At 46.7% G+C, this 24,552-nt stretch overlaps 1 protein-coding gene across 2 annotated transcripts; it reads left to right on the top strand.

The window, feature by feature from the left end:
• Positions 1-11,657: 11,657 nt before the first annotated feature.
• On the top strand, positions 11,658-24,377 carry SMIM1 (small integral membrane protein 1 (Vel blood group)). 2 transcript variants are annotated; one of them, XM_069742070.1, is made up of 4 exons: positions 11,664-11,792; positions 19,278-19,367; positions 20,471-20,598; positions 21,382-21,659. In XM_069742070.1, the coding sequence occupies exons 3-4, from the start codon at positions 20,492-20,494 to the stop codon at positions 21,512-21,514; spliced, it is 240 nt and encodes a 79-aa protein (XP_069598171.1). In that variant the 5' UTR covers positions 11,664-11,792; positions 19,278-19,367; positions 20,471-20,491; the 3' UTR covers positions 21,515-21,659. The 2 variants fall into 2 exon arrangements, with proteins under 2 accessions (XP_069598170.1, XP_069598171.1); XM_069742069.1 differs by lacking the exon at positions 19,278-19,367 and having other exon boundaries at positions 11,658-11,792; positions 21,382-24,377.
• The last annotated feature ends 175 nt before the right edge of the window (positions 24,378-24,552 follow it).

Raw genomic sequence — 24,552 nt, 5'->3', positions numbered from 1 at the left:
GTATATTGCCCAGCCACGTAGTTTATAGCACAGCCCCCGTAGTATATAGCACAGACACATAGTATATTGCCCAGCCATGTAATATATTGCACAGCCACGTAGTATATTGCACAGCAACGTAGTATATAGCACAGCCAAGTAGTATATAGCACAGAGACATAGTATATAACACAGCCCATGCAGTATATAACACATGCCACGCAGTATAGAGCACAGCGATGTAGTATATTGCCCAGGCACGTAATATATACCATGGCCACATAGTATATAGCACAGAGACGTAGTATATGACACAGCCCACGCAGTATATAACACAGCCCATGCAGTATATAACACAGCCCACGTAGTATATTGCCCAGCCACGTAATATATTGCACAGCCACGTAATTTATTGCACAGCCACGTAGTATATAGCACAGCCATGTAGTATATAACACAGCCCATGCAGTATATAACACAGGCCACATAGTATAGAGCACAGCGATGTAGTATATTGCCCAGCCATGTAATATATACCACAGCCACGTAGTATAGAGCATAGAGACATAGTATATAAAACAGCCCATGCAGTATCTAACACAGCCCACGTAGTATATAGCAAAGTGGGCACCATATCCCTGTTAAAAAAGAAATTAAAATAAAAAATAGTTATATACTCACCTTCCGTCGGCCCCCGGATCCAGCCCAGGCGTTTACCGATGTTCCTCGCGACACTCCGGTCCCAAGAATGCATTACGGTCTCGCGAGATGATGACGTAGCGGTCTCGCGAGACCGCTACGTCATCATCTCACGAGTCCGCAATGCATGGCCCGGAGCGTCACGAGGAGCCGGAAAGGCGACGGAAGGTGAGAATCTAATGATTTTTTATTTTGTTTATTATTTTTAACATTATATCTTTTTACTATTGATGCTGCATAGGCAGCATCAATAGTAAAAAGTTGGTCACACAGGGTTAATAGCAGCGTTAACGGACTGTGTTACACCGCGGCATAATGCAGTGTAACGCAACCATTAACCCTGTGTCAGCGCTGACTGGAGGGGGCACTGACAGAGAGTATTAAGGGGCGAATTCGTGGCCGGACTGTGACCGTCGCTGATTGGTCACGGCCAGCAGCGACGCGGGATTTCCGTGACAGACAGACAAACAGACAGACAGAAAGACAGACAGATAAACAGATGGAAGTACCCCTTAGACGATTATATATATATAGATTAGCATCATAGGTGTCTACAGACTTGTAATCAGTCTGTAATAGGTCTGTTTGCCTATGTAGAGGGTGAAAAGTAGTCACTGTGCTGTTTGTAATCATGGTGTGTACACACTGAATATAGAGTAACGAAAGCTAAGGAGAGAGTTGTCTCAGGAGATTAGAAAGAAAATTATAAACAAACATGTCAAAGGTAAAGGCTATAAGATCATCACTCAGCTTGATGTTCCTGTTACTACAGATGCACATATTATTCAGAAGTTTAAGGTCTATGGAACTGTGGCCGACCTCCCTGGACATGGCTGCAAGAGGAGAATTGATGACAAATTAAAGAGACAAATAATACGAATGGGAATCAAAGATCAGAAAAAAATGGTGCAACAAAATGTTAAGTTAAGGCTACAATCATTTTTTGACGAGGCCAGTATCATTATTTTTATTTTTTTCGATTGAACCAAAATTCAAAAGCCATGTCTAATTTTTATTAATTGATAGTCAGTAAATTTAAATTGAAAATTAATTTTGTCAGTTTCAAGATATTTCAGTGACCATTGATTGTGAGTCTTTCTTACTTTAACAGGAGGTCCACACTTTTGATGGCGTTTTCAATGTCCACGCTACTCTTAGACCTCATCAATGCTGTGACACACTCTTTGGGAGCAATAAAGTCCACTCAACAACACCTCACTCACACTTAGATGTCAGGTGTGCCTCACCCTCCTTTGTGGATCCGTCTCTAATCCTCTCTAATATTTTCCTAGCATTAACTCTACAGGGTGGCACCGTACCGGGTGGCATTTCACATCCAATCTCTGAAAATGACCCAAGAAAGCAATCACCCCTTTATGAGCTTAGGATGATACTCTGAATTCGACTAACATGTCTAACATATATGTCCACCAACTACAAGTCACAGGCTCTATAGGACACAGGGCTAAAACCTGTTGTATATTACCTCTGCAACTGACCTCAAGTGGAAGAATCTGTTCCTAAAAGTGTAACTGTCATTTCAGAAGAACTTGCAGCAGAATGTCTGTGTCGGCCTCTTGCTCCTCCCTAAAATGTCTATGCCTGCCTCTAGCTCCTCTATAGAATGTCTGCCTGCCTCTAGCTCCTCCCTAGAATGTCTGTGTCTGCCTCTAGCTCCTCCCTAGAATGTCTGTGTCTGCCTCTAGCTCCTCCCTAGAATGTCTGTGTCTGCCTTTTACTCCTCTCTAGAAAATCTGTGTCTGCATCTAGCTCCTCCCCAGAATATCTGTGTCAGCCTTTTGCTTCTCCCTATAATGTATGTCTGCCTCTAGCTCCTCCCTAGAATGTCTGTCTCTGCCTCTAGGTCCTCCCTAGAATGTCTGTGTCTGCCTCTTGCTCCTCTCTAGAAAATCTGTGTCTGCCTCTAGCTCCTCCACAGAATATCTGTGCCGGCCTTTTCCTTCTCCCTAGAATGTCCGTCTCTGCCTCTAGCTCCTTCCTAGAATGTCTGTGTCGGCCTCTAGCTCCTCCCTAGAATGTCTGTGTCTGCCTCTTGCTCCTCCCTAAAATGTTTGTGTCTGCCTCTAGCTCCTTCCTAGAATGTCTGTGTCTGCCTCTAGCTCCTCCCTAAAATGTCTGTCTGCCTCTAGCTCCTCCCTAGAATGTCTGTGTCTGCCTCTAGCTCCTCCCTAGAATGTCTGTGTATGCCTCTAGCTCCTCCCCAGAATGTCTGTATCTGCATCTTGCTCCTCCCTAGAATGTCTGTGTCTGCCTCCAGCATCTCCCTAGAATGTCTGTGCCTGCCTCTAGCTCCTCCCCAGAATGTCTGTCTGCCTCTTGCTCCTTCCTAGAATTTCTGTGTCTGCCTCTAGCTCCTCCCTAGAATGTCTGTGTATGCCTCTAGCTCCTCCCCAGAATATCTGTCTGCCTCTTGCTCCTTCCTAGAATGTCTGTGTCTGCCTCTAACCCCTTCCTAGAATGTCTGTGTCTGCCTCTAGCTCCTCCCTAGAATGTCTGTGTATGCCTCTAGCTCGTCCCCAGAATGCCTGTGTCTGCCTCTAGCTCCTCCCTAGAATGTCTAAGTCTGCCTCTAGCTCCTCCCTAGAATGTCTGTGTCTGCCTCTAGCTCCACCCTAGAATATCTGTGTCTGCCTCTAGCTCCTCCCCAGAATGTCTGTGTGTGCCTCTAGCTCCTCCCTAGAATGTCTGTGTCTGCCTCTAGCTCTTCCCTAGAATGTCTGTCTGCCTCTAGCTCCTCCCTAGAATGTCTGTGTCTGCCTCTAGCTCCTTCCTAGAATATCTGTATCTGCCTCTAGCTCTTCCGTAGAATGTCTGTGTCTACCTCTAGCGCCTTCCTAGAATATCTGTGTCTGCCTCTAGCTCTTCCCTAGAATGTCTGTGTCTGCCTCTAGCGCTTTCCTAGAATATCTGTGTCTGCCTCTAGCTCCTCCCTAGAATGTCTGTGTCTGCCTCTTGCTCCTCCCTAGAATGTCTGTGTCTGCCTCTAGCTCATCCCTAGTATGTCGGTGTGTGCCTCTATCTCCTCCCTATAATGTCTGTGTCTGCCTCTAGCGCCTTCCAAGAATATCTCTGTCTGCCTCTAGCTCCTCCCTAGAATGTCTGTGTCTGCCTCTAGCTCATTCCTAGAATGTCTGTGTCTGCCTCTAGCTCCTCCCTAGAATGTCTGTTTCTGCCTCTAGCTCCTCCCCAGAATGTCTGTGTCTGCCTCTAGCTCCTCCCCAGAATGTCTGTGTATGCCTCTAGCTCTTCCCTAGAATGTCTGTGTCTGCCTCTAGCTCCTCCCTAGAATGTCTGTGTATGCCTCTAGCTCCTCCCTAGAATGTCTGTGTCTGCCTCTAGCTCCTCCCTAGAATGTCTGTGTCTGCCTCTAGCTCTTCCCCAGAATGTCTGTGTCTGCCTCTAGCTCTTCCCTAGAATGTCTGTGTCAGCCTCTAGCTCTTCCCTAGAATGTCTGTGTCTGCCTCTAGCTCTTCCCTAGAATGTCTGTGTCTGCCTCTAGCTCCTCCCTAGAATGTCTGTGTCTGCCTCTAGCTCCTACCTAGAATGTCTGTGTCTGCCTTTAGCTCCTCCCCAGAATGTCTATGTCTGCCTCTAGCTCCTCCCTAGAATGTCTGTGTCTGCCTTTAGCTCTTCCCTAGAATGTCTGTGTCTGCCTCTAGCTCCTCCCTAGAATGTCTGTTTGCCTCTAGCTCCTCCCTAGAATGTCTGTGTCTGCCTCTAGCTCCTCCCTAGAATGCATGTGTCGGCCTCTAGCTCCTCCCTAGAATGTCTGTGTCTGCCTCTAGCTCCTCCCCAGAATGTCTGTGTCTGCCTCTAGCTCCTCCCTAGAATGTCTGTGTCTGCCTCTAGCTCCTACCTAGAATGTCTGTGTCTGCCTTTAGCTCCTCACCAGAATGTCTGTGTCTGCCTCTAGCTCCTCCCTAGAATGTCTGTGTCTGCCTTTAGCTCTTCCCTAGAATGTCTGTGTCTGCCTCTAGCTCCTCCCTATAATGTCTCTGTCTGCCTCTAGCTCCTCCCTAGAATGTCTGTGTCTGCCTCTAGCTCCTCCCTAGAATGCATGTGTCTGCCTCTAGCTCCTCCATAGAATGTCTGTGTCTGCCTCTAGCTCCTCCCCAGAATGTCTGTGTCTGCCTCTAGCTCCTTCCTAGAATGTCTGTGTCTGCCTCTAGCTCCTCCCCAGAATGTCTGTGTCTGCCTCTAGCTCCTCCCCAGAATGTCTGTGTCTGCCTCTAGCTCCTTCCTAGAATGTCTGTGTCTGCCTCTAGCTTCTCCCCAGAATGTCTGTGTCTGCCTCTAGCTCCTCCCCAGAATGTCTGTGTCTGCCTCTAGCTCCTCCCCAGAATGTCTGTGTCTGCCTCTAGCTCCTCCCCAGAATGTCTGTGTCTGCCTCTAGCTCCTCCCAGAATGTCTGTATCTGCCTCTAGCTCCTCCTCAGATTGTCTGTGTCTGCCTCTAGCTCCTCCCTAGAATTTCTGTGTCTGCCTCTAGCTCCTCCCCAGAATGTCTGTGTCTGCCTCTTGCTCCTTCCTAGAATTTCTGTGTCTGCCTCTAGCTCCTCCCTAGAATGTTTGTGTCTGCCTCTAGCTCCTCCCCAGAATGTCTGTGTCTGCCTCTAGCTCCTTCCTAGAATGTCTGTGTCTGCCTCTAGCTCCTCCCCAGAATGTCTGTGTCTGCCTCTAGCTCCTTCCTAGAATGTCTGTGTCTACCTCTAGCTCCTTACTAGAATGTCTGTGTCTGCCTCTAGCTCCTCCCCAGAATGTCTGTGTCTGCCTCTAGCTCCTCCCCAGAATGTCTGTGTCTGCCTCTAGCTCCTTCCTAGAATGTCTGTGTCTACCTCTAGATCCTCCCCAGAATGCCTGTGTCTGCCTCTAGCTCCTCCCCAGAATGTCTGCGTCTGCCTCTAGCTCCTCCCCAGAATGTCTGTGTCTGCCTCTAGCTCCTCCCCAGAATGTCTGTGTCTGCCTCTAGCTCCTTCCTAGAATATCTGTGTCTGCCTCTAGCTCCTCCCCAGAATGTCTGTGTCTGCCTCTAGCTCCTCCTAGAATGTCTGTGTCTGCCTCTAGCTCCTCACTAGAATGTCTGTGTCTGCCTCTAGCTCCTCCCTAGAATGTCTGTGTCTGCCTCCAGCTCCTCCCCAGAATGTCTGTGTCTGCCTCTAGCTCCTCCCTAGAATGTCTGTGTCTGCCTCTAGCTCCTCCCTAGAATGTCTGTGTCTGCCTCTAGCTCCTCCCCAGAATGTCTGTGTCTGCCTCTAGTTCCTTCCCAGAATGTCTGTGTCTGCCTCTAGCTCCTCCCTAGAATGTCTGTGTCTGCCTTTAGCTCCTCCCCAGAATGTCTGTGTCTGCCTCTAGCTCCTCCCTAGAATGTCTGTGTCTGCCTTTAGCTCTTCCCTAGAATGTCTGTGTCTGCCTCTAGCTCCTCCCTATAATGTCTCTGTCTGCCTCTAGCTCCTCCCTAGAATGTCTGTGTCTGCCTCTAGCTCCTCCCTAGAATGCATGTGTCTGCCTCTAGCTCCTCCATAGAATGTCTGTGTCTGCCTCTAGCTCCTCCCCAGAATGTCTGTGTCTGCCTCTAGCTCCTTCCTAGAATGTCTGTGTCTGCCTCTAGCTCCTCCCCAGAATGTCTGTGTCTGCCTCTAGCTCCTCCCCAGAATGTCTGTGTCTGCCTCTAGCTCCTTCCTAGAATGTCTGTGTCTGCCTCTAGCTTCTCCCCAGAATGTCTGTGTCTGCCTCTAGCTCCTCCCCAGAATGTCTGTGTCTGCCTCTAGCTCCTCCCCAGAATGTCTGTGTCTGCCTCTAGCTCCTCCCCAGAATGTCTGTGTCTGCCTCTAGCTCCTCCCAGAATGTCTGTATCTGCCTCTAGCTCCTCCTCAGATTGTCTGTGTCTGCCTCTAGCTCCTCCCTAGAATTTCTGTGTCTGCCTCTAGCTCCTCCCCAGAATGTCTGTGTCTGCCTCTAGCTCCTCCCCAGAATGTCTGTGTCTGCCTCTTGCTCCTTCCTAGAATTTCTGTGTCTGCCTCTAGCTCCTCCCTAGAATGTTTGTGTCTGCCTCTAGCTCCTCCCCAGAATGTCTGTGTCTGCCTCTAGCTCCTTCCTAGAATGTCTGTGTCTGCCTCTAGCTCCTCCCCAGAATGTCTGTGTCTGCCTCTAGCTCCTTCCTAGAATGTCTGTGTCTACCTCTAGCTCCTTACTAGAATGTCTGTGTCTGCCTCTAGCTCCTCCCCAGAATGTCTGTGTCTGCCTCTAGCTCCTCCCCAGAATGTCTGTGTCTGCCTCTAGCTCCTTCCTAGAATGTCTGTGTCTACCTCTAGATCCTCCCCAGAATGCCTGTGTCTGCCTCTAGCTCCTCCCCAGAATGTCTGCGTCTGCATCTAGCTCCTCCCCAGAATGTCTGTGTCTGCCTCTAGCTCCTCCCCAGAATGTCTGTGTCTGCCTCTAGCTCCTTCCTAGAATATCTGTGTCTGCCTCTAGCTCCTCCCCAGAATGTCTGTGTCTGCCTCTAGCTCCTCCTAGAATGTCTGTGTCTGCCTCTAGCTCCTCACTAGAATGTCTGTGTCTGCCTCTAGCTCCTCCCTAGAATGTCTGTGTCTGCCTCCAGCTCCTCCCCAGAATGTCTGTGTCTGCCTCTAGCTCCTCCCTAGAATGTCTGTGTCTGCCTCTAGCTCCTCCCTAGAATGTCTGTGTCTGCCTCTAGCTCCTCCCCAGAATGTCTGTGTCTGCCTCTAGTTCCTTCCCAGAATGTCTGTGTCTGCCTCTAGCTCCTCCCTAGAATGTCTGTGTCTGCCTTTAGCTCTTCCCTAGAATGTCTGTGTCTGCCTCTAGCTCCTCCCTAGAATGCATGTGTCTGCCTCTAGCTCCTCCATAGAATGTCTGTGTCTGCCTCTAGCTCCTCCCTAGAATGCATGTGTCTGCCTCTAGCTCCTCCCAGAATGTCTGTGTCTGCCTCTAGCTCCTCCCCAGAATGTCTGTGTCTGCCTCTAGCTCCTCCCAGAACGTCTGTGTCTGCCTCTAGCTCCTCCTCAGATTGTCTGTGTCTGCCTCTAGCTCCTCCCCAGAATGTCTGTGTCTGCCTCTAGCTCCTCCCTAGAATGTCTGTGTCTGCCTCTAGCTCCTTCCTAGAATGTCTGTGTCTGCCTCTAGCTCCTCCCCAGAATGTCTGTGTCTGCCTCTAGCTCCTCCCCAGAATGTCTGTGTCTGCCTCTAGCTCCTTCCTAGAATGTCTGTGTCTGCCTCTAGCTCCTCCCCAGAATGTCTGTGTCTGCCTCTAGCTCCTCCCCAGAATGTCTGTGTCTGCCTCTAGCTCCTCCCCAGAATGTCTGTGTCTGCCTCTAGCTCCTCCCTAGAATGTCTGTGTCTGCCTCTAGCTCCTTCCTAGAATGTCTGTGTCTGCCTCTAGCTCCTTCCTAGAATGTCTGTGTCTGCCTCTAGCTCCTCCCCAGAATGTCTGTCTGCCTCTAGCTCCTCCCCAGAATGTCTGTGTCTGCCTCTAGCTCCTTCCTAGAATGTCTGTGTCTGCCTCTAGTTCCTTCCTAAAATGTCTGTGTCTGCCTCTAGGTCCTCCTCAGAATGTCTGTGTCTGCCTCTAGCTCCTCCCCAGAATGTCTGTGTCTGCCTCTTGCTCCTCCCCAGAATGTCTGTGTCTGCCTCTTGCTCCTCCCCAGAATGTCTGTGTCTGCCTCTAGCTCCTTCCTAGAATATCTGTGTCTGCCTCTAGCTCCTCCCCAAAATGTCTGTGTCTGCCTCTAGCTCCTCCTAGAATGTCTGTGTCTGCCTCTAGCTCCTTCCCAGAATGTCTGTGTCTGCCTCTAGCTCCTCCCTAGAATGTCTGTATCTGCCTCTAGCTCCTCCCCAGAATGTCTGTGTCTGCCTCTAGCTCTTCCCCAGAATGTCTGTGTCTGCCTCTAGCTCCTTCCTAGAATGTCTGTGTCTGCCTCTAGCTCCTCCCCAGAATGTCTGTGTCTGCCTCTAGCTCCTCCCTAGAATGTCTGTGTCGGCCTCTAGCTCCTCCCCAGAATGTCTGTGCCTGCCTCTAGCTTCTCCCTAGAATGTCTGTGTCGGCCTCTAGCTCCTCCCCAGAATGTCTGTGCCTGCCTCTAGCTCCTCCCTAGAATGTCTGTGTCTGCCTCTAGCTCCTCCTTAGAATGTCTGTGTCTGCCTCTAGCTCCTCCCTAGAATGTCTGTGTCTGCCTCTAGCTCCTCCCTAGAATGTCTGTGTCTTCCTCTAGCTCCTTCCTAGAATGTCTGTGTCTGCCTCTTGCTCCTCCCTAGAATGTCTGTGTCTGCCTCTAGCTCCTCCCTAGAATGTCTGTGTCTGCCTCTAGCTCCTTCCTAGAATGTCTGTGTCTGCCTCTAGCTCCTCCCTAGAATGTCTGTGTCTGCCTCTAGCTCCTCCCTAGAATGTCTGCGTCTGCCTTTAGCTCCTCCCTAGAATGTCTGTGTCTGCCTCTAGCTCCTCCCTAGAATGTCTGCGTCTGCCTCTAGCTCCTCCCTAGAATGTCTGCGTCTGTCTCTAGCTCCTCTCTAGAATGTATGTGTCTGCCTCTAGCTCCTCCCTAGAATGTCTGCGTCTGCCTCTAGCTCCTCCCTAGAATGTCTGCGTCTGCCTCTAGCTCCTCCCTAGAATGTCTGTGTCTGCCTCTAGCTCCTCCCTAGAATGTCTGTGTCTGCCTCTAGCTCCTCCCCAGAATGTCTGTCTCTGCCTCCAGCTCCTCCCTAGAATGTCTGTGTCTGCCTCTAGCTCCTCCCCAGAATGTCTGTTTCTGCCTCCAGCTCCTCCCTAGAATGTCTGTGTCTGCCTCTAGCTCCTCCCTAGAATGTCTGTGTCTGCCTCTAGCTCCTCCCTAGAATGTCTGTGTCTGCCTCTAGCTCCTCCCCAGAATGTCTGTGTCTGCCTCCAGCTCCTCCCTAGAATGTCTGTGTCTGCCTCTAGCTCCTCTCTAGAATGTCTGTGTCTGCCTCTAGCTCCTCCCTAGAATGTCTGTCTGCCTCTAGCTCCTCCCTAGAATGTCTGTGTCTGCCTCTAGCTCCTCTCTAGAATGTCTGTGTCTGCCTCTAGTTCCTCCCTAGAATGTCTGTGTCTGCCTCTAGTTCCTTCCTAGAATGTCTGTATCTGCCTCTAGCTCCTCCCTAGAATGTCTGTCTGCCTCTAGCTCCTCCCTAGAATGTCTGTGTCTGCCTCTAGCTCCTCTCTAGAATGTCTGTGTCTGCCTCTAGCTCCTCCCTAGAATGTCTGTGTCTGCCTCTAGCTCCTCTCTAGAATATCTGTGTCTGCCTCTAGTTCCTCCCTAGAATGTCTGTGTCTGCCTCTAGTTCCTTCCTAGAATGTCTGTGTCTGCCTCTAGCTCCTCCCCAGAATGTCTGTGTCTGCCTCTAGCTCCTCCCTAGAATGCCTGTCTCTGCCTCTAGCTCCTCTCTAGAATATCTGTATCTGCCTCTAGCTCCTCCCTAGAATGTCTGTGTCTGTCTCTAGCTCCTCCCTAGAATGCCTGTCTCTGCCTCTAGCTCCTCTCTAGAATATCTGTATCTGCCTCTAGCTCCTCCCTAGAATGTCTGTGTCTGCCTCTAGCTCCTCCCTAGAATGCCTGTCTCTGCCTCTAGCTCCTCTCTAGAATATCTGTATCTGCCTCTAGCTCCTCCCTAGAATGTCTGTGTCTGCCTCTAGCTCCTCCCTAGAATGTCTGTGTCTGCCTCTAGCTCCTCCCTAGAATGTCTGTGTCTGTCTCTAGCTCCTCCCTAGAATGTCTGTGTCTGCTTCTAGCTCCTCCCTAGAATGTCTGTCTGCCTCTAGCTCCTCCCTAGAATGTCTGTGTCTGCTTCTAGCTCCTCCCTAGAATGTCTGTCTGCCTCTAGCTCCTCCCCAGAATGTCTGTGTCTGCCTATTGCTTCACCCTCCTCCTTTATAGAATTTTATAAGCACCAACTCCGTCATCTCCTATCTCAATAATGTGAAAATCTGTCTTCACTGAATACAGATTTTACCCTTGAATTGAGAGGGAATGATCAGTTCAGTGGATTTTGCTTATAAGAGATATTACAAAGTAGCTTATTTTCATGTGCACTATTCATTTATGAAATTAAACTGAAGGTCCCTGCAGTGAGTCCCTTTGTTGACCCCAAAGCTCACTCCTCTGCTCAGTCACACATGAAATAAACAATCCCCTACAATTCGGTTCAGCTAGGGCCAAGCACCCCGGATCGCCCCCGTACCCGTGGAGCCCCTTCTACGTGATCTAGTAAAGAACAGTGACCATGTTGTGTGCCGGACCTCTGTATGGTTGGTCCGCCCGTGCATTCGAGGTTTTTGGAAGGCACTGCAATTAAAGTCATTAGTCGTTGTGACTCTGCATGTTACTGATTTAGAAGACCAAAAAAACGAAAAGAATAAAGAATCAAGACAAAGTAAAAAGTTTTGGTTTACTTTTGCAACTTTATTACTTAAAAAAAAAAGTTTTAATTACAGAATAAAAGTGACTTTTTATTTTTACTTTTGCGTAGACTTACCTATATGAGTTTTTTGTTTCGACCCAAATCTTCTCCCGTGCTGCACCTGTCCTCTAGAATACACCTCACTCAAACTCACCTTTATATCCTGATTTTCAATGGCGTTTCCTACAACTACAACCCCTCATAGTTACATGTGGCCTGTCCACAAGCACTTCTACTTTCTGTATCACAGCCTTTTTTCTTATTACGCAGAAAGTAAGTCGCTGTGGAATATGTTGGCACTATATAAATAGCGTACACTATATAATACTTCCATACACAGCTTAGTAACTCGGGAAACTTTTCTCCCTCCCTCCTCCCGAGCCACATATTCATCTCCCCCCTCCTCCGAATATCTTCCCATTCTTACACAACTCCTCCACTGCCGCTCTCAGGTTTACTATTGGCTTAAAGGCTGAAGTCTCTTTTTTTTCCCCTGTCTTTTTGAATTTGGATTCCTTCCAGAAAGGAACTAGCTGTAGTCAGCTGAGCGGTGCATGGAGTCTGTCATATGCATTGCAGCCCTTTGCTTTTGACCCAAATTACAGAAGTGGCACAATCCTCGCCTTTCCTGCCGGGAGATACAGTTATCGGACGACAAGGCCCAGGGTGGTGAGTTAGTATATGTTGTGTACGTGTCTCTACTAGGGTATGAGATGTGAAGGAAAGTCATCTGCTCCAGAAAGACGTCTCGCTCTAACGGTCAAGGAGCTCGACAACTTCTATGTAATGGGGGGTGGGGAGTTTAGCAAAGTTTCGTAAGCTGACTGTAGAAAGTGAGTACATATGGTATATATAGATGTAAAGGATGGCGCCTGGAGCCAAGAGAGGAACTGCAGGACTTGGTGAACCTACAAATACAAAGTAGGATGGTCAACTGAGGACGACACGTGTGGAAGACGTGGGGGGTAACACTGGGATGCGTCGAAACGAAAGTGACCATGCTCCAACCAAATGGGACGTATGTTGTAGACTTCCAATCTACGGGATATCCCAGTAATGTCTGATAGTTGGAGGTCCCATATTCCTTGTTCTGAAAGTTAAAGGGAACCTGTCACATTGTACATGCAGTCTGATCTGTGGACAGCACGGAACAAAGAAGGAGAAGCTGAGCGGAATGATATAGAGGTTTGTTGGAAAAGTGTCACAGGTTTACTGCGACAGAGAGGAGCCAGAAGACTGCAGCGTCTGATTTCTCCTACTCTTGCACTGGTTTGAAGCACTTTACCTTTATATTAAATGGTGCAAATTTTAGCAGTTTATGGGTTAATCTGCTCAGTTGAGAGCTCCTTGAAGCTTTCCTGCATTAAGACTCAGCTGTTCACTGTTAGCCACTCCCATCTTCTATATAATCTGGGCCCTGGCTAGCATTCACTGTCAGAACTAGCTTGTGCTGCATGGCTGGAGGTTGTTGTTGATTATTATTAGAGAAGGCTTTTGGTGGATTTATCTGTGACTGTTGCTAGGTTTTGAGTGTGTGATAATTCCCTTTCTTCTCCTACTTTGGTTAAAACTCATCCTCCACTCACCGATGTATTCCTCTGATATATGTGAGTGTATATTTGTAAGTTTGGTATTTTTCGTTATCCCTGTTCATGTTACCTTGTCTGGTTGGTGTATTACTACTACTCCCTTTTTCCCTGGGTGGGGAAAGGGTACAGACTCAGAGCGGATTTGGGAGCTAAGGCAAGGTACATGGCCCCGGTGTCTTCACCATCAGAATAGGAACAGGGCGAACTAGGGCACCCCCCTAGCTTTACAGACAGGCAAGGAGACCCTACTCTCGGGACACCCAACAACAGAGTCCTGACCGAAAGTTTCAGTATAACTTGTGTTATATTCATAGAAATCCCTGGTGTTTGTATGTAGGAGTCCAGTGGGCGGTCCTACTAGTGATTGACAGGTATCTATGCAGGCGCAGTCATAAAATGAAGACTGTCAATCACTAAATAGCACCACCCACTGGACTCATATGCAAACACCAGGGATTTAAATTAAGAAATTGTAGGTTTTACTAAATATTATCTTACAAACAAGTTTATTGATCTGATCAGCTCCTCCTGCTCTGTAACCTCCTGCCTGCAGATCAGAGACTATATCCAACATGACAGCATCAGTTTAAGACCAATTGCAGGAGGACATCAAATGGAGAGAAAGTTGGCTGTGCCCAAAACTCTGAGACATTAATGGAAAGAGCACCACCACCTAATATCATGATAGGGGTACGGCACCCACCTCTCAGAGATTTAAGTTTGTGGATAAATGTCTGTTGTAGGAAAACCCTAACATCACGTTCACACATGGAAGTTTTGTTTTAGCATTTCCTCTCCTAAATCCTCTTTAAATACGGCTTAGAAACCGCATGTAAAACACTTCCTATTAATTTCTATAGGAAAGCCACTTTGCTGTTCTTATTAGGATCTTTTTGAAATGTTTTTCCCAAAGAAGTTTTGATAAAAACTCCCCATGGAAAAAAGTACAAGTCATAAAAAGTGATTGTCACTTCTTCGATGCAGATTCTGATGGCATGTGCTTCAGAATAGGTGCTGTCCAATGAAAAGGCTGCTCAAAATGTTTCAGGAAAAGGAAAATCTTCCAAAGACTAGCCCCCCACCCACGCAAAAAAACAGCAAAAAAAACTTGAAAAACTTGTCGCTTCTAGCTGAATCTCCCATAATGAACAGTTTAGACTAGTGTTCCTCCAACCTGTGGCTCTTCAGCTGATGCAAAACTCCATCTCCCATCGTGCCCTTGCAATAGCTGAAGAGTCACAGGTGGGGAAACACTAATTTGAGGTGGACACAAATGGAGATAAACTGATGAACTGAGTTTTTTGTGGGGGGGTCTTTTTTTGGTCTCTGAAGCCAATGAAGGTTTCCTCCTCTGTTTATTGTTTTTTTCCCTTTATTTTGTTCCCAGAGTTGAGGAAATGTATTATGGTTTCCAGTAAATCTTTGAAGTCTGCACCAGTCATAATAATCTACCAAATCATCTATTGATCACAACTTTCACTTTGCTGTCACCTATGTTTTGATTTTATTGTTTGTATAGTGTGGGAGAAATGCCAACCATACAGGATATCATGGATGGAGGCTAAAACAATAGGGAGGTGTCTGACGGGAGAGGAAACCAGGCAAATGAAACATAGGCTATGTGGGAAAAAGTTTCACACCTCTTGATCACTGAATTCAGGTTTTTCGTTCAGGCTGTGTTCACACGTTGCAGCAATATTACAGACCAGGGGACCAAGTGCTGAGGAGTAGGGTGCAGAAAAGTCTCCAACGTTCTGCTGACTCCATAGCTGCAGAGTCCAGAACTTTTCTGGTATTAAACACTGTGCCCCGGTTGTGAGCTTCATGACTTAGTGACTTCTCACCAAGCACAATGCCAAGTGTTGGGTGGAGTGGTGTAGAACCCTGGACTCTGGTGGAGACGTGTTCTGTACAGTGACGGATCACACTTCTCTATCAGGTGTCTGATGGATCATTTTGGGTTTGGTGAATGTCAGGAGAACGTTACCCGCCTGACTGCATTGTGTATAGTTTGGTGGATTAGGCATGAAGGTGTTATTTCTTCAGCACAAGACATTTCAGACAATTGTAGCTTTGTGGGAGCAGTTTGGAGAAGGTCCTTTTCTGTTGACCATGAATGTGCCTAGTGCATAAGGTCAATAACGACATGGAGGCTGGTCATCAACATTACATGGCTAGCTGTTGTCTTAACTACTAATCAGCCGATATTTCCGGCCCGACAACCCTGAGTACACATGCACACTCTCTTTGGCTGAGTGTGTCTTCTAAATGGGGAAAGGATAGTGAGCCTCTACAGTGAACAGAAGGGTAGGACATGTGGACATCCAGCTGTCTGATTCATCTTTCTCCCGTCATCTATAGTGGAAAAGAAAGAAGGCTTCCCTACACTTGAGATGGCCGATCATGAGATTACATGGTGCACACCAAACACTCTATTCTAATGTAATATACAGTATATTATAAATATATATCATGGACAGTTATTAACAGTGGCGATAACTGGTCATGGCTTAGCTAAAGGCTTACATTAACAGAGCCTTCCCCACCTTCTAACAAAAAGGCCAAGCAGAAACAATTTAACCACAGCACTATAGAAAAAGGAGATAGTGAAGGCTGAGATCGGCCTCCAGCAAAGGTAGGCTGATGGCTCTTATCTCCCTACACACTCAACGACCCACTGTGACCAAGGCAGACCCCTGCAACAGCATCTTCCTAGGCCAAACTAATGACCCAATCACTAAGTTCCTTTTCTGACGTCCACGTCATAGATCATACCATGACCCAATGACTTTGTTATAAATATGTGTGGGTGATATCCACGCTGCTGTGATATCCAGATATAGTTGTGCGTCGCCCGCCAGGGCCGTGGGGTGCCCGGCACCAGGTCCGGTGTTCACAGGGGATGTCACGGTGGTGACCCGGTCCGTGGCCCTGGGCGCCCATGTAAAAAGGGGAAATTGAATAAAGTTTATGTTCGTGATACCATCTGTGGTATTCGGTCAGTGGGGACTGACGCTGCTTTAAGGGGTCCTCTGGGGTGATATTATGGCAGCTAAATGGTATAACTTCCCACAGGTGAAGTATATCCCCAGGGCTCCCGGTGTGTAGATGGTGGATGGTGAGAGGCGCAGTAAAGAACGAGGACACAAGGTTGCAGTCTCTTTACCTTTACTGAAGGCTTCAGCATCCACAGTCCAGAGCACCAGATCACAGGGCAGGCAGAGTCCGGCCGGTTTGGAGGCAAATCTAGAGTCCCCTTGTCCAGGTAGAAATCAGTAGCCTTCCTCTAGCGCCGTGGTGTTGTAGTACCTTACTGCTAAGCATCTCATAAGGTCCTCACAACTGTTGAAGATGTTACAGATGTTATGTCTCCCTCTGTCCCCCTGATGGATAGGACAAACCCGTATGACTGGTGGCTTGAGGCGTTTTACAGGGACTCTATCATGCCCCAGCCTCTAAGCGGTGCCACCTTGCCTCCTGGGTATAGGGGCGGACAGGTAACATGAAATTAGCTGTCCTGCCAGTCTCTGGAGCAAGGCATAAAGGATCGTTGCTCCCTCGGTGTTCCAGCTACCGGGATCCTGCACCTCAGAAGGAGGCAGCCTGTGTAGGGCAGAACTCCTCTGATATCCACTTCTTTGCTACAACTTCTTCACCCTTCAGTCTACAATACAGTTCTCCTTCAGTGTCTCTTTCTAGAAGCTGCCGCACTTAGGGCAGGCACAGCTCCGTGTCCTTCTGTCTCGGCCTCTACAGGATCCCACCCCTGTCTGGGACCAACTATCTGAGCAAAGCTCAGCCAGCAACTCACTAACTTCCTCCCCAGGTAACCAGTTTTATCTAAGTGTGAGGAGTGCCCTAATAAATAGGAGCATAGCTCCCCTGGTGGCCTGGAGTGCGAAATGTGTTGCATGTTTGTGATACCTGGATTCAGTTGTCCTTCTTAGCCTCCAAACGAAACATCACTCCCCCCTTAGAGGAGAACGATATTACTGCAACGACCAGGACCCTGGGGCGCTGAATAATCTTCAGGAATTCACCCTGCCTCTGGTATAATGTCCAGGAGCTTACCCTGCCTCAGGTGTAATCTTCAGGAGCTCGTCCTGCCTCAAGTGTAATCTTCAGGAGCTCACATTGCCTCAGGTGTAATCTTTGGGAGCTCGTCCTGCCTCATGTGTAATCTTCAGGAGTTCACCCTGCCTCAAGAGTAATCTTCAGGAGCTAACCCTGCCTCAGGTGTAATGTTCAGGAGCTTACCCTGCCTCAGGTGTAATCTTCAGGAGTTCGTCCTGTTTCAGGTGTAATCTTCAAGAGCTTGCACTGCGTCAGGTGTAATGTCCAGGAGCTCGCCCTGCCTCAGATGTAATCTCCAGGAGCTCTTCCTGCCTCAGGTGTAATCTCTAGTAGCTCACCCTGCCTCAGGTGTAATCTTCAGGAGCTCACCCTGCCTCAGGTGTAATGATCAAGAGCTCACCCTACCTCAGGTGTAATGTTCAGGAGCTTGCCCTGCCTCAGGTGTAATCTTCAGGAGCTCACGCTGCCTCAGGTGTAATCTTCAGGAGCTCGCCCTGCCTCAGGTGTAATCTTAAGGAGCTCACCCTGCCTCAGGTGTAATCTTCAGGAGCACACCCTGCCTCAGGTGTAATCTTCAGGAGCACGCCCTGCCTCAGGTGTAATCTTCAGGAGCTTGCCCATCCTCTGCCTTTGAATTCTGTGTAAAGGGAATGGTGTGCTCCTTAAGACTGATGGATCGGGACAATTGCAAAGCTGGTCCAAACTGTCAATTTTTTTACGGACATTGTTATGTGAGGACTTTTGTGGAGAATGCATGAGTTGTGTTTGCCAGTGACTTTATTTTGGGGTAGATATAACTTATTAAAAAACATTTATTAACTCTGAAATTCTTGCCTGTGTTTTTGCACCTTAAATTTTAAATTATTTGTCCTGCAGCACAAATAAAGTGTTAACTTTATTCTTCAGGTCAACACCAGTATAGCAATACCTACCTTTTTTTTAACACAATTTATACAATCATTTATTTTTAGTTGACCATATTTTGAAAGCCATACGTTTCACAATTTTCCATCAGCAGCATAATAAGGTTTATTTTAATGTTCTTTTTTGATTATCATGTTGTAGAATGCCTAAATTTATTTTTTTCTGTCTGCAGAGCTTTATCAGGCATTATTCTTTGCATGATTATCTGTCGTTTTAATGATACGATTTTGAAATGCATTTTGCTTTTCAGTATAGAATATAGTGTCTCTGATTTTTTTATGTTCTTTCCCATATGGAATGATAATATCGTCTGGTGGGATCTGGAAGACTTAGCTTTACCGAGAAAAAAGAGGCCACTGTTAGGACTCGAATTGCCAGAGCAATCCATCGGCACCGTGATCGCACTGTTTATGGACTGAGGAAAGGGGAGATATCCGTTTAGCTAACTGTTCACATGTTCACGGTCAATATTGTGGGTGGCATCGGAGGGGTGCTGGGATCAGTGCTATGTTTGATCCCTACACGAAGTAGGAGCTCAGCTGTGTCCAACAAACTGCTTCTGCTGTGGATGGCACAGGCACAACTTCTGAGCCCGTGCAATCCCTGAGATGTAATTGTTCCTCCGATTGCTGGCAATCACTTGTAATCTGAACGTACAGTTACACCGTTTTGTGAGAAGAGGATAAAATTCCAAAGTTATTGCTATTTCTAGTAGAACATTCCTTATTTGTGCAAAACTTTTTTTTACTTTTTTAGTCCTGTGGTCACTGATGGTAATTTAGAAGAAAAGTGGAGTTAGAGAGTCACAGTAAGGGCTCATGGAGCACCCACCAGGGCCGTAGGGGATACTCGGTACCGGGCTGGTTCTTAAACGGAACCTGTCACCTGAATTTGGCGGGACCGGTTTTCGGTCATATGGGCGGAGTTTTCGGGTGTTTGATTCACCCTTTCCTTACCCGCTGGCTGCATGCTGGCCGCAATATTGGATTGAAGTTCATTCTATGTCCTCCGTAGTACACGCCTGCGCAAGGCACTCGGTCATAGCTGCAGTCACTGGCCATTTTAATGACCGCACCGAATATGAATCTACAAAAGGACACCAGGGGAGCAGAGGAAGGTGAGAAGAATTTTTTCCCCCTTTGTGATTGGGCAGGGAGGTGGACATAGGGGCCCAGGATGGGGAGATTATTACTGGAAGGGGCCAGGCTGGGGACATTATTACTGGAAGGGCCACAGGATAGAGAATATTATTAAAGGGGCCCATGAAGGGGAAATTATTCCTATATGGGGTCAAAATGAGGAACATACATTATTGGCTTATGGTGACAAATGGGGACATAATTATTGTTGGGGCCAATCAGGGGACATTATTACTGCTGTAATTTGATTTACTTTTGAGGATACTGTCTTCCATGGGAAGGGGAACAAAAGGGGGTCCAGTTACTGTGCAGGACGGCACTATATCGCTTTTTTTTCTTCATCTGGCATAGTGTAGAAGTCAGGGACAAAGTGGGGAATGTGCTCTAGAAGCAATTAGCTATTGATCACTATGTCTCATTTTCTGCAGAGACGAGTCCTGGCTGGAAGAAGTGATGGCGGTCTACACAGGATGAAGAAGAAAAGCGAAGATGAATAACTTTAACTACAGACGTCACTGGTAAGTCAGAGTATTACCTGTACACTGCCCTGTATACAATATACAGAGCTCCTGTGTAAAATGTCACTGGTGGTATAATGTCACTGGTGGTCACTATATTACCTGTACACTAGAGTGGACCATTTGTATGGATACACCTAAATAAAATGGGAATGGTTGGCGATATCAAGTTCCTGTTCATGGCACATTAGTATATGGGAGGGGGAAAACTTTTCAAGATGGGTGGTGACCATGGCGGCCATTTTTAAGTCGGCCATTTTGGATCCAACTTTATTTTTTTCAATTGGAAGAGAGTCATGTGACACATCAAACTTATTGAGAATTTCACAAGAAAAAAATGGTGTGCTTGGTTTTAATGTAACTTTTTTTCTTTCATGAGTTATTTCCAAGTTTATGACCACTTATAAATGTGTTCAAAGTGCTGCCCATTGTGTTGGATTGTCAATGCAACCCTCTTCTCCCACTCTTGACATACTGATAGCAACACCGCAGAATGCTATCACAGGCTTCCAGTATTTTACACCAGTATTTGTAAGCCAAAAGCAGGAGTAGGTGATAAATACAGATGTGCGGACGTGTTTCCATGATTCTTTTCCTCTGTTTGTTCCTCTCCTGGTTTTGCCTTACAAATACTGATGCAAAATACTGAACATGAGAACATAACAAAGGATAAGTCATAAGTTATTGATTGGTGGGGGTCCGACTGCTGGGACCTGCACTGCTCTGCAGAATGTGAACTTTTATCCCCATTAGTATGAAGAGGCATGTACAGCTCGACTACTGATCCATTCATTCCCTACAGGGCTGCACTTGGCTTTTTCTGGAAGCCCCCAAAGAGGATGAATGGAGCTGCGGCCAGATATCCCATCTGCAGCTCCATTTTAAAATGGAGATAAAATGGGGATAAGTTCCACCATCAGTCTCATTAGCTCTATAAAAGGGCAAAATGTCTCTAAAGACACAAATGTCTCTTTAAATCAACAAATTGACAATCAAACAAATGCGGTCACATTTTTGGGTTTTTGCAAAAATAGTTTGCAAGAGGCAAAGAATTAGTCACAATCCAGTTTCTAGATTTCTTATTTGTGGCGCTTGTATTTCAGCTGCAGGTCGGCGGTCAGAGGATGCAGTCACAGGAGACCCCTGGCGTCCAGTACAGTCGATGGAACGACAGAAACCAAGATGAAGTCAGTGTAAACACGACTAACATAGAAGTATCTACATGGAGGAGGTGAGAACACTCAGGACAGCCCCAAGTAACCCTGCTGCAAACATGTCTCGGAAAGTGCATTTCTGAATATGTGAAAGATAATGGGGCAGATCTCATTTTGAGACCGTGTAAAGTTGGCTAAACTAGTAGAAGACGCTCCATAGAACAGCACCTGGTTTATTCACACCTCTCTGCTCAAAGCTGATCCCTTCCGAGTGACGGTATTTCAAACACATAAGGTCCACTTCATAATGGAGTCTTCACCAAAATTCTGACTTGAAATGTGGTAATATATTTTTACGCAACATAAAATTGAACAAACATTTTGCTACTTTTGGCCTTTTTTAAGCTAGTCCTGGACAGTTTTCCAAAAGTGGGTGGAGAAAGGGCAAAATAGAAAGGTGATAAATCCCACCCAACAAATTCGTCACCGGCTGGAGTAACATTTCTGGCTCTTGTAAGGTGCCACATTCGTTAAGGAGGTGTTCTCAAGTCAGAAGGTTATCTCCCATACCGTGGACAAGGAGTCCAACCCCTGTGGCTACCAGCGATCCCAAGCCCCGGTTGGATGGAGGGGAGGTCGATCTTGCACAATGTTGTTCTATTCATTCTTAATGGGAATTTTGGAGATAGGGGACCTTTGCTCTTAGCTGATCTTCAGCTCTCCAATTGGAATCAATGGAGCGGCAATGTGTAGGATCAACCGGGGTGAAAAGACCCTATTTTCAGGATTGCTAGAAGCCATGGTGCTGCCTTACTCATAATGACGGGAGATTTATGCAAATTGTTCATTTGTTTCCCCAGAGTCAACAATCTACTATGCACCGGGAAGATCGGGATCGCCATGAAGGTGGTGGCAGGACTTGCCTTGTTCTGGATTATTTTTATCATCGGCTACGTCACCGGTTATTATGTTCACAAATGCAAAAAGGAATAGAGTCCGCCATGCCGAAGAAGATATAGCATTTACCCTCTATAGCAAAAATGGCGCCCCCTGTCTGTGGGTGTGAGAAGCTACTGTATAACTCATCAAGAAAAGCTTTCAGAGAATTCTATGTTAAAAAAAGCAAACAAAATCCATAGCTATATTTATGTAATTCTTTTTTTTTTACACAATACCGAAGCTTTTCTAGAATTTTCTATAAGAATAATTCATAAGGCATGGGTTGTACTACGGTCCTAGAGTTTGATGATACCCCATACCAGTAACTTAAAATGAAACACTTGCACTATATTTTTCTCAGGAGGGGTTTTCTGCATATTTAGCAACTTTTTACAACCGTCTTACAAGAAATGGGGTTGCTAGATTTTTATCTGCATAGTCGCTCTCACCCCTTCCCAGAACACTGCGACTGATCCAGATCCCGATCTCCTGAATGCGCCTCCAAATGTCAGGGCTTGGCATCAGTGGAATGAATAAGCTTGATTGAGCGCTGCTTTTTGGGTGGTTCCAGGGGGCTTCTGCTGTACTCCAGAGATTTCCCCACTCTTCTGAGAGTCTATGGACCCTCCCTGACATTCCGGGAGAGATGGCAAGTATGGTCTCCTGAAAATCTTTCCGTATGGCGTCTATTCTGTGCATTAGTGATGGTGGTCGCCCGAGAAGTGCCGTCATCGTGACAAGCATTGTGCAAACAATCCAACTGGTTCCGACTTTTTGCGACTTGCTTGTCGTGGTGCCTTGTGCGTCGCTCACGAGACCTTCACTTACCTTGCACCTTTTTGCTGCCAAAATTCCCGTGTAGCCTCAGCCTAAAAATTGTCAGATTCAAATCCAGGTCGGTAGAAACGTCGGATCTGTAGAGTAGGTTTCCCAGAACATGTAGATGGAGTTACAAAAATCCTAAACAAACAGAAATTCTGCGCATACTGCACATTGTCTTGATTAATTGTGGAAATACTTTGGACTTTCATCAAAGGTTTCATCCTTTGCAAATTTATAGGATAAAATTTGCCTCAGAACATGTGGATTTGTGGAAAAATTAGCCTTGAAATAAGCTGTGTGTGGACAGTAGCCTTCATGGGGTTTTCCAACACCTAAAACTTGCTAAATATTTTAAAAGCATAATCACTTTTCTAATTTACTTGACAATTCCCTACTGTTCCCTCTATACACGAATCCCTGTCATTTTTTTTTTACATTCCAGTTACATTCTGTTTGAGTCTCCTAATATGTACTGGGAATTCAGTTGGGGAGCGCTATGGTCACCACTCACAGGCTTTCACCACCATTGCTTCAGGACATCAACAGGAGGCTGGCGCTGCAGTCACTCCCACAGCTTCTCTCGCCACCATTGATCTGGGACATCATCAGAGAGCTGGCGCTGCAGTCACTCCCACAGCTTCTCTCACCACCATTGATCTGGGACATCATCAGAGAGCTGGCGCTGCAGTCACTCCCACAGCTCTTTTCAATACCAGCCATTTGGGACATCACCAGGGGGCTGGAGCTGCAGTCACTCCCCTCAGTTTCTTTCACCAGCATTGATTAGGGACATTGTCAATGGGCTGGTGCCGAGTTCCCTCCCCACAGTTTCTTTCACGATCATTGATTTGGGACATCATCAGGGAGCTGGCGCTGTATTCACTTGCCAGAGCTTCTTTCACCATCATTGATTTGGGACATCAGGGGGCTGGTGCTGCTGCCACTCCCCACAGCATCTTACACCACCATGAAATGGAACATCATCATGGGATTGGTGGTGAAAGAAGATGTGGGGAGTGACCGAAGAACTGGCCCCCTGCTGATGTCCCGAATCATTGGTGGCCAAAGAAGCAGTGGGGAATGACATTAGCGCCAGCCCCCTGATGATGTACTGAATCAATGGTGGTGAAAGAAGTTGTGGGGAGTGACCACAGCACCAGCCCCCCTAATGATATCCCTAATCAATGGAGGTCAAAGAAGCTGTGGGCAGTGACCACATGGCCAGCCCACTGATGTCTCGAATCAATGGTGGGGAAACAAGCTGAGGGAAGCGACTGCAGCGCCAGCCCCCTGATGATGTCCCGATATGAGAATCCCCGATGATTGTCAGAAGACTCAATGACCAGAAATAAAGTAAAAAATAGAGGGATTTGGAGTATAAAGGGAATTTTCAAGTAAAGTAAATTACAAAGTGATTGTTTTAAAATAGATATTTAGAAAGTATTAGGTATCAGACAACTCCTTTAAACATTAAAACAAACACTAATTGTGCAGTGGGATTAAATCAGGATAACTTTCTCTGGACATCACGTAAATTAGAATTTTTTTATCTATTAACGGACGTGAAGTACTGATCTTGAAAACGCTAATCATTTTATTTTATTTAAGATAGGAGTAAACAGGTACTCCAGCACTAAACCAATAAGAGCCCCTGCTGGGGTCACTCTGCCCCCTCTAACATCTGAACACTTACCAGGATATCCTGATTCCAGCACTCGGGACCGTGGCCATGTCTTACGAACAGGAACCGAAGCAGTTCTGCAAAATCTCTACAGGTCTTTACTTGTATTTGTCTTCTCATATGGGCCAAAGGGTCTTTTTGGGCCCCCTAAGGCTTTAGGGTTCGGGTGCGACTGCACCTACTGCACTCGCAGGGGGTAGACGATGACAAGTGTTACCCCACACAATAAACAAGGATATAGCGCTACTCTTGATTTGTACGCCATGGGATGGAGTAATGACATCACCAAATCATTGTATTGTGAGATTACGTCAGCTTTTATATATATTGTTTTCCTTTACAAATCCTGTCATTTTATTTTCTAATTCACATTATATGGACAGATATCAATAAAGTTATTTTATTTCACATAAATGTCTATTGATATGACTTCTTTAAAGGGCCGGTCTATGAAAGAGACATTGATAAAAAAAAAGTCAATATTTTCTCCCTCTCAAATGATCTATTAGAAATCTTGGATTTGGGGTCTCACTCTGCAGGACCGGTCCTGTCCGGCAAGAGAAACAGCTGATCGAGTTCACTGGGAAGA

Source organism: Ranitomeya imitator, chromosome 10 (genome assembly GCF_032444005.1).
Source record: "Ranitomeya imitator isolate aRanImi1 chromosome 10, aRanImi1.pri, whole genome shotgun sequence".
Lineage (NCBI taxonomy): Eukaryota > Metazoa > Chordata > Amphibia > Anura > Dendrobatidae > Ranitomeya > Ranitomeya imitator.
The sequence above is the reverse complement of the archived record's forward strand: the minus strand, read 5'-3'. Positions and strand labels throughout refer to the sequence as shown.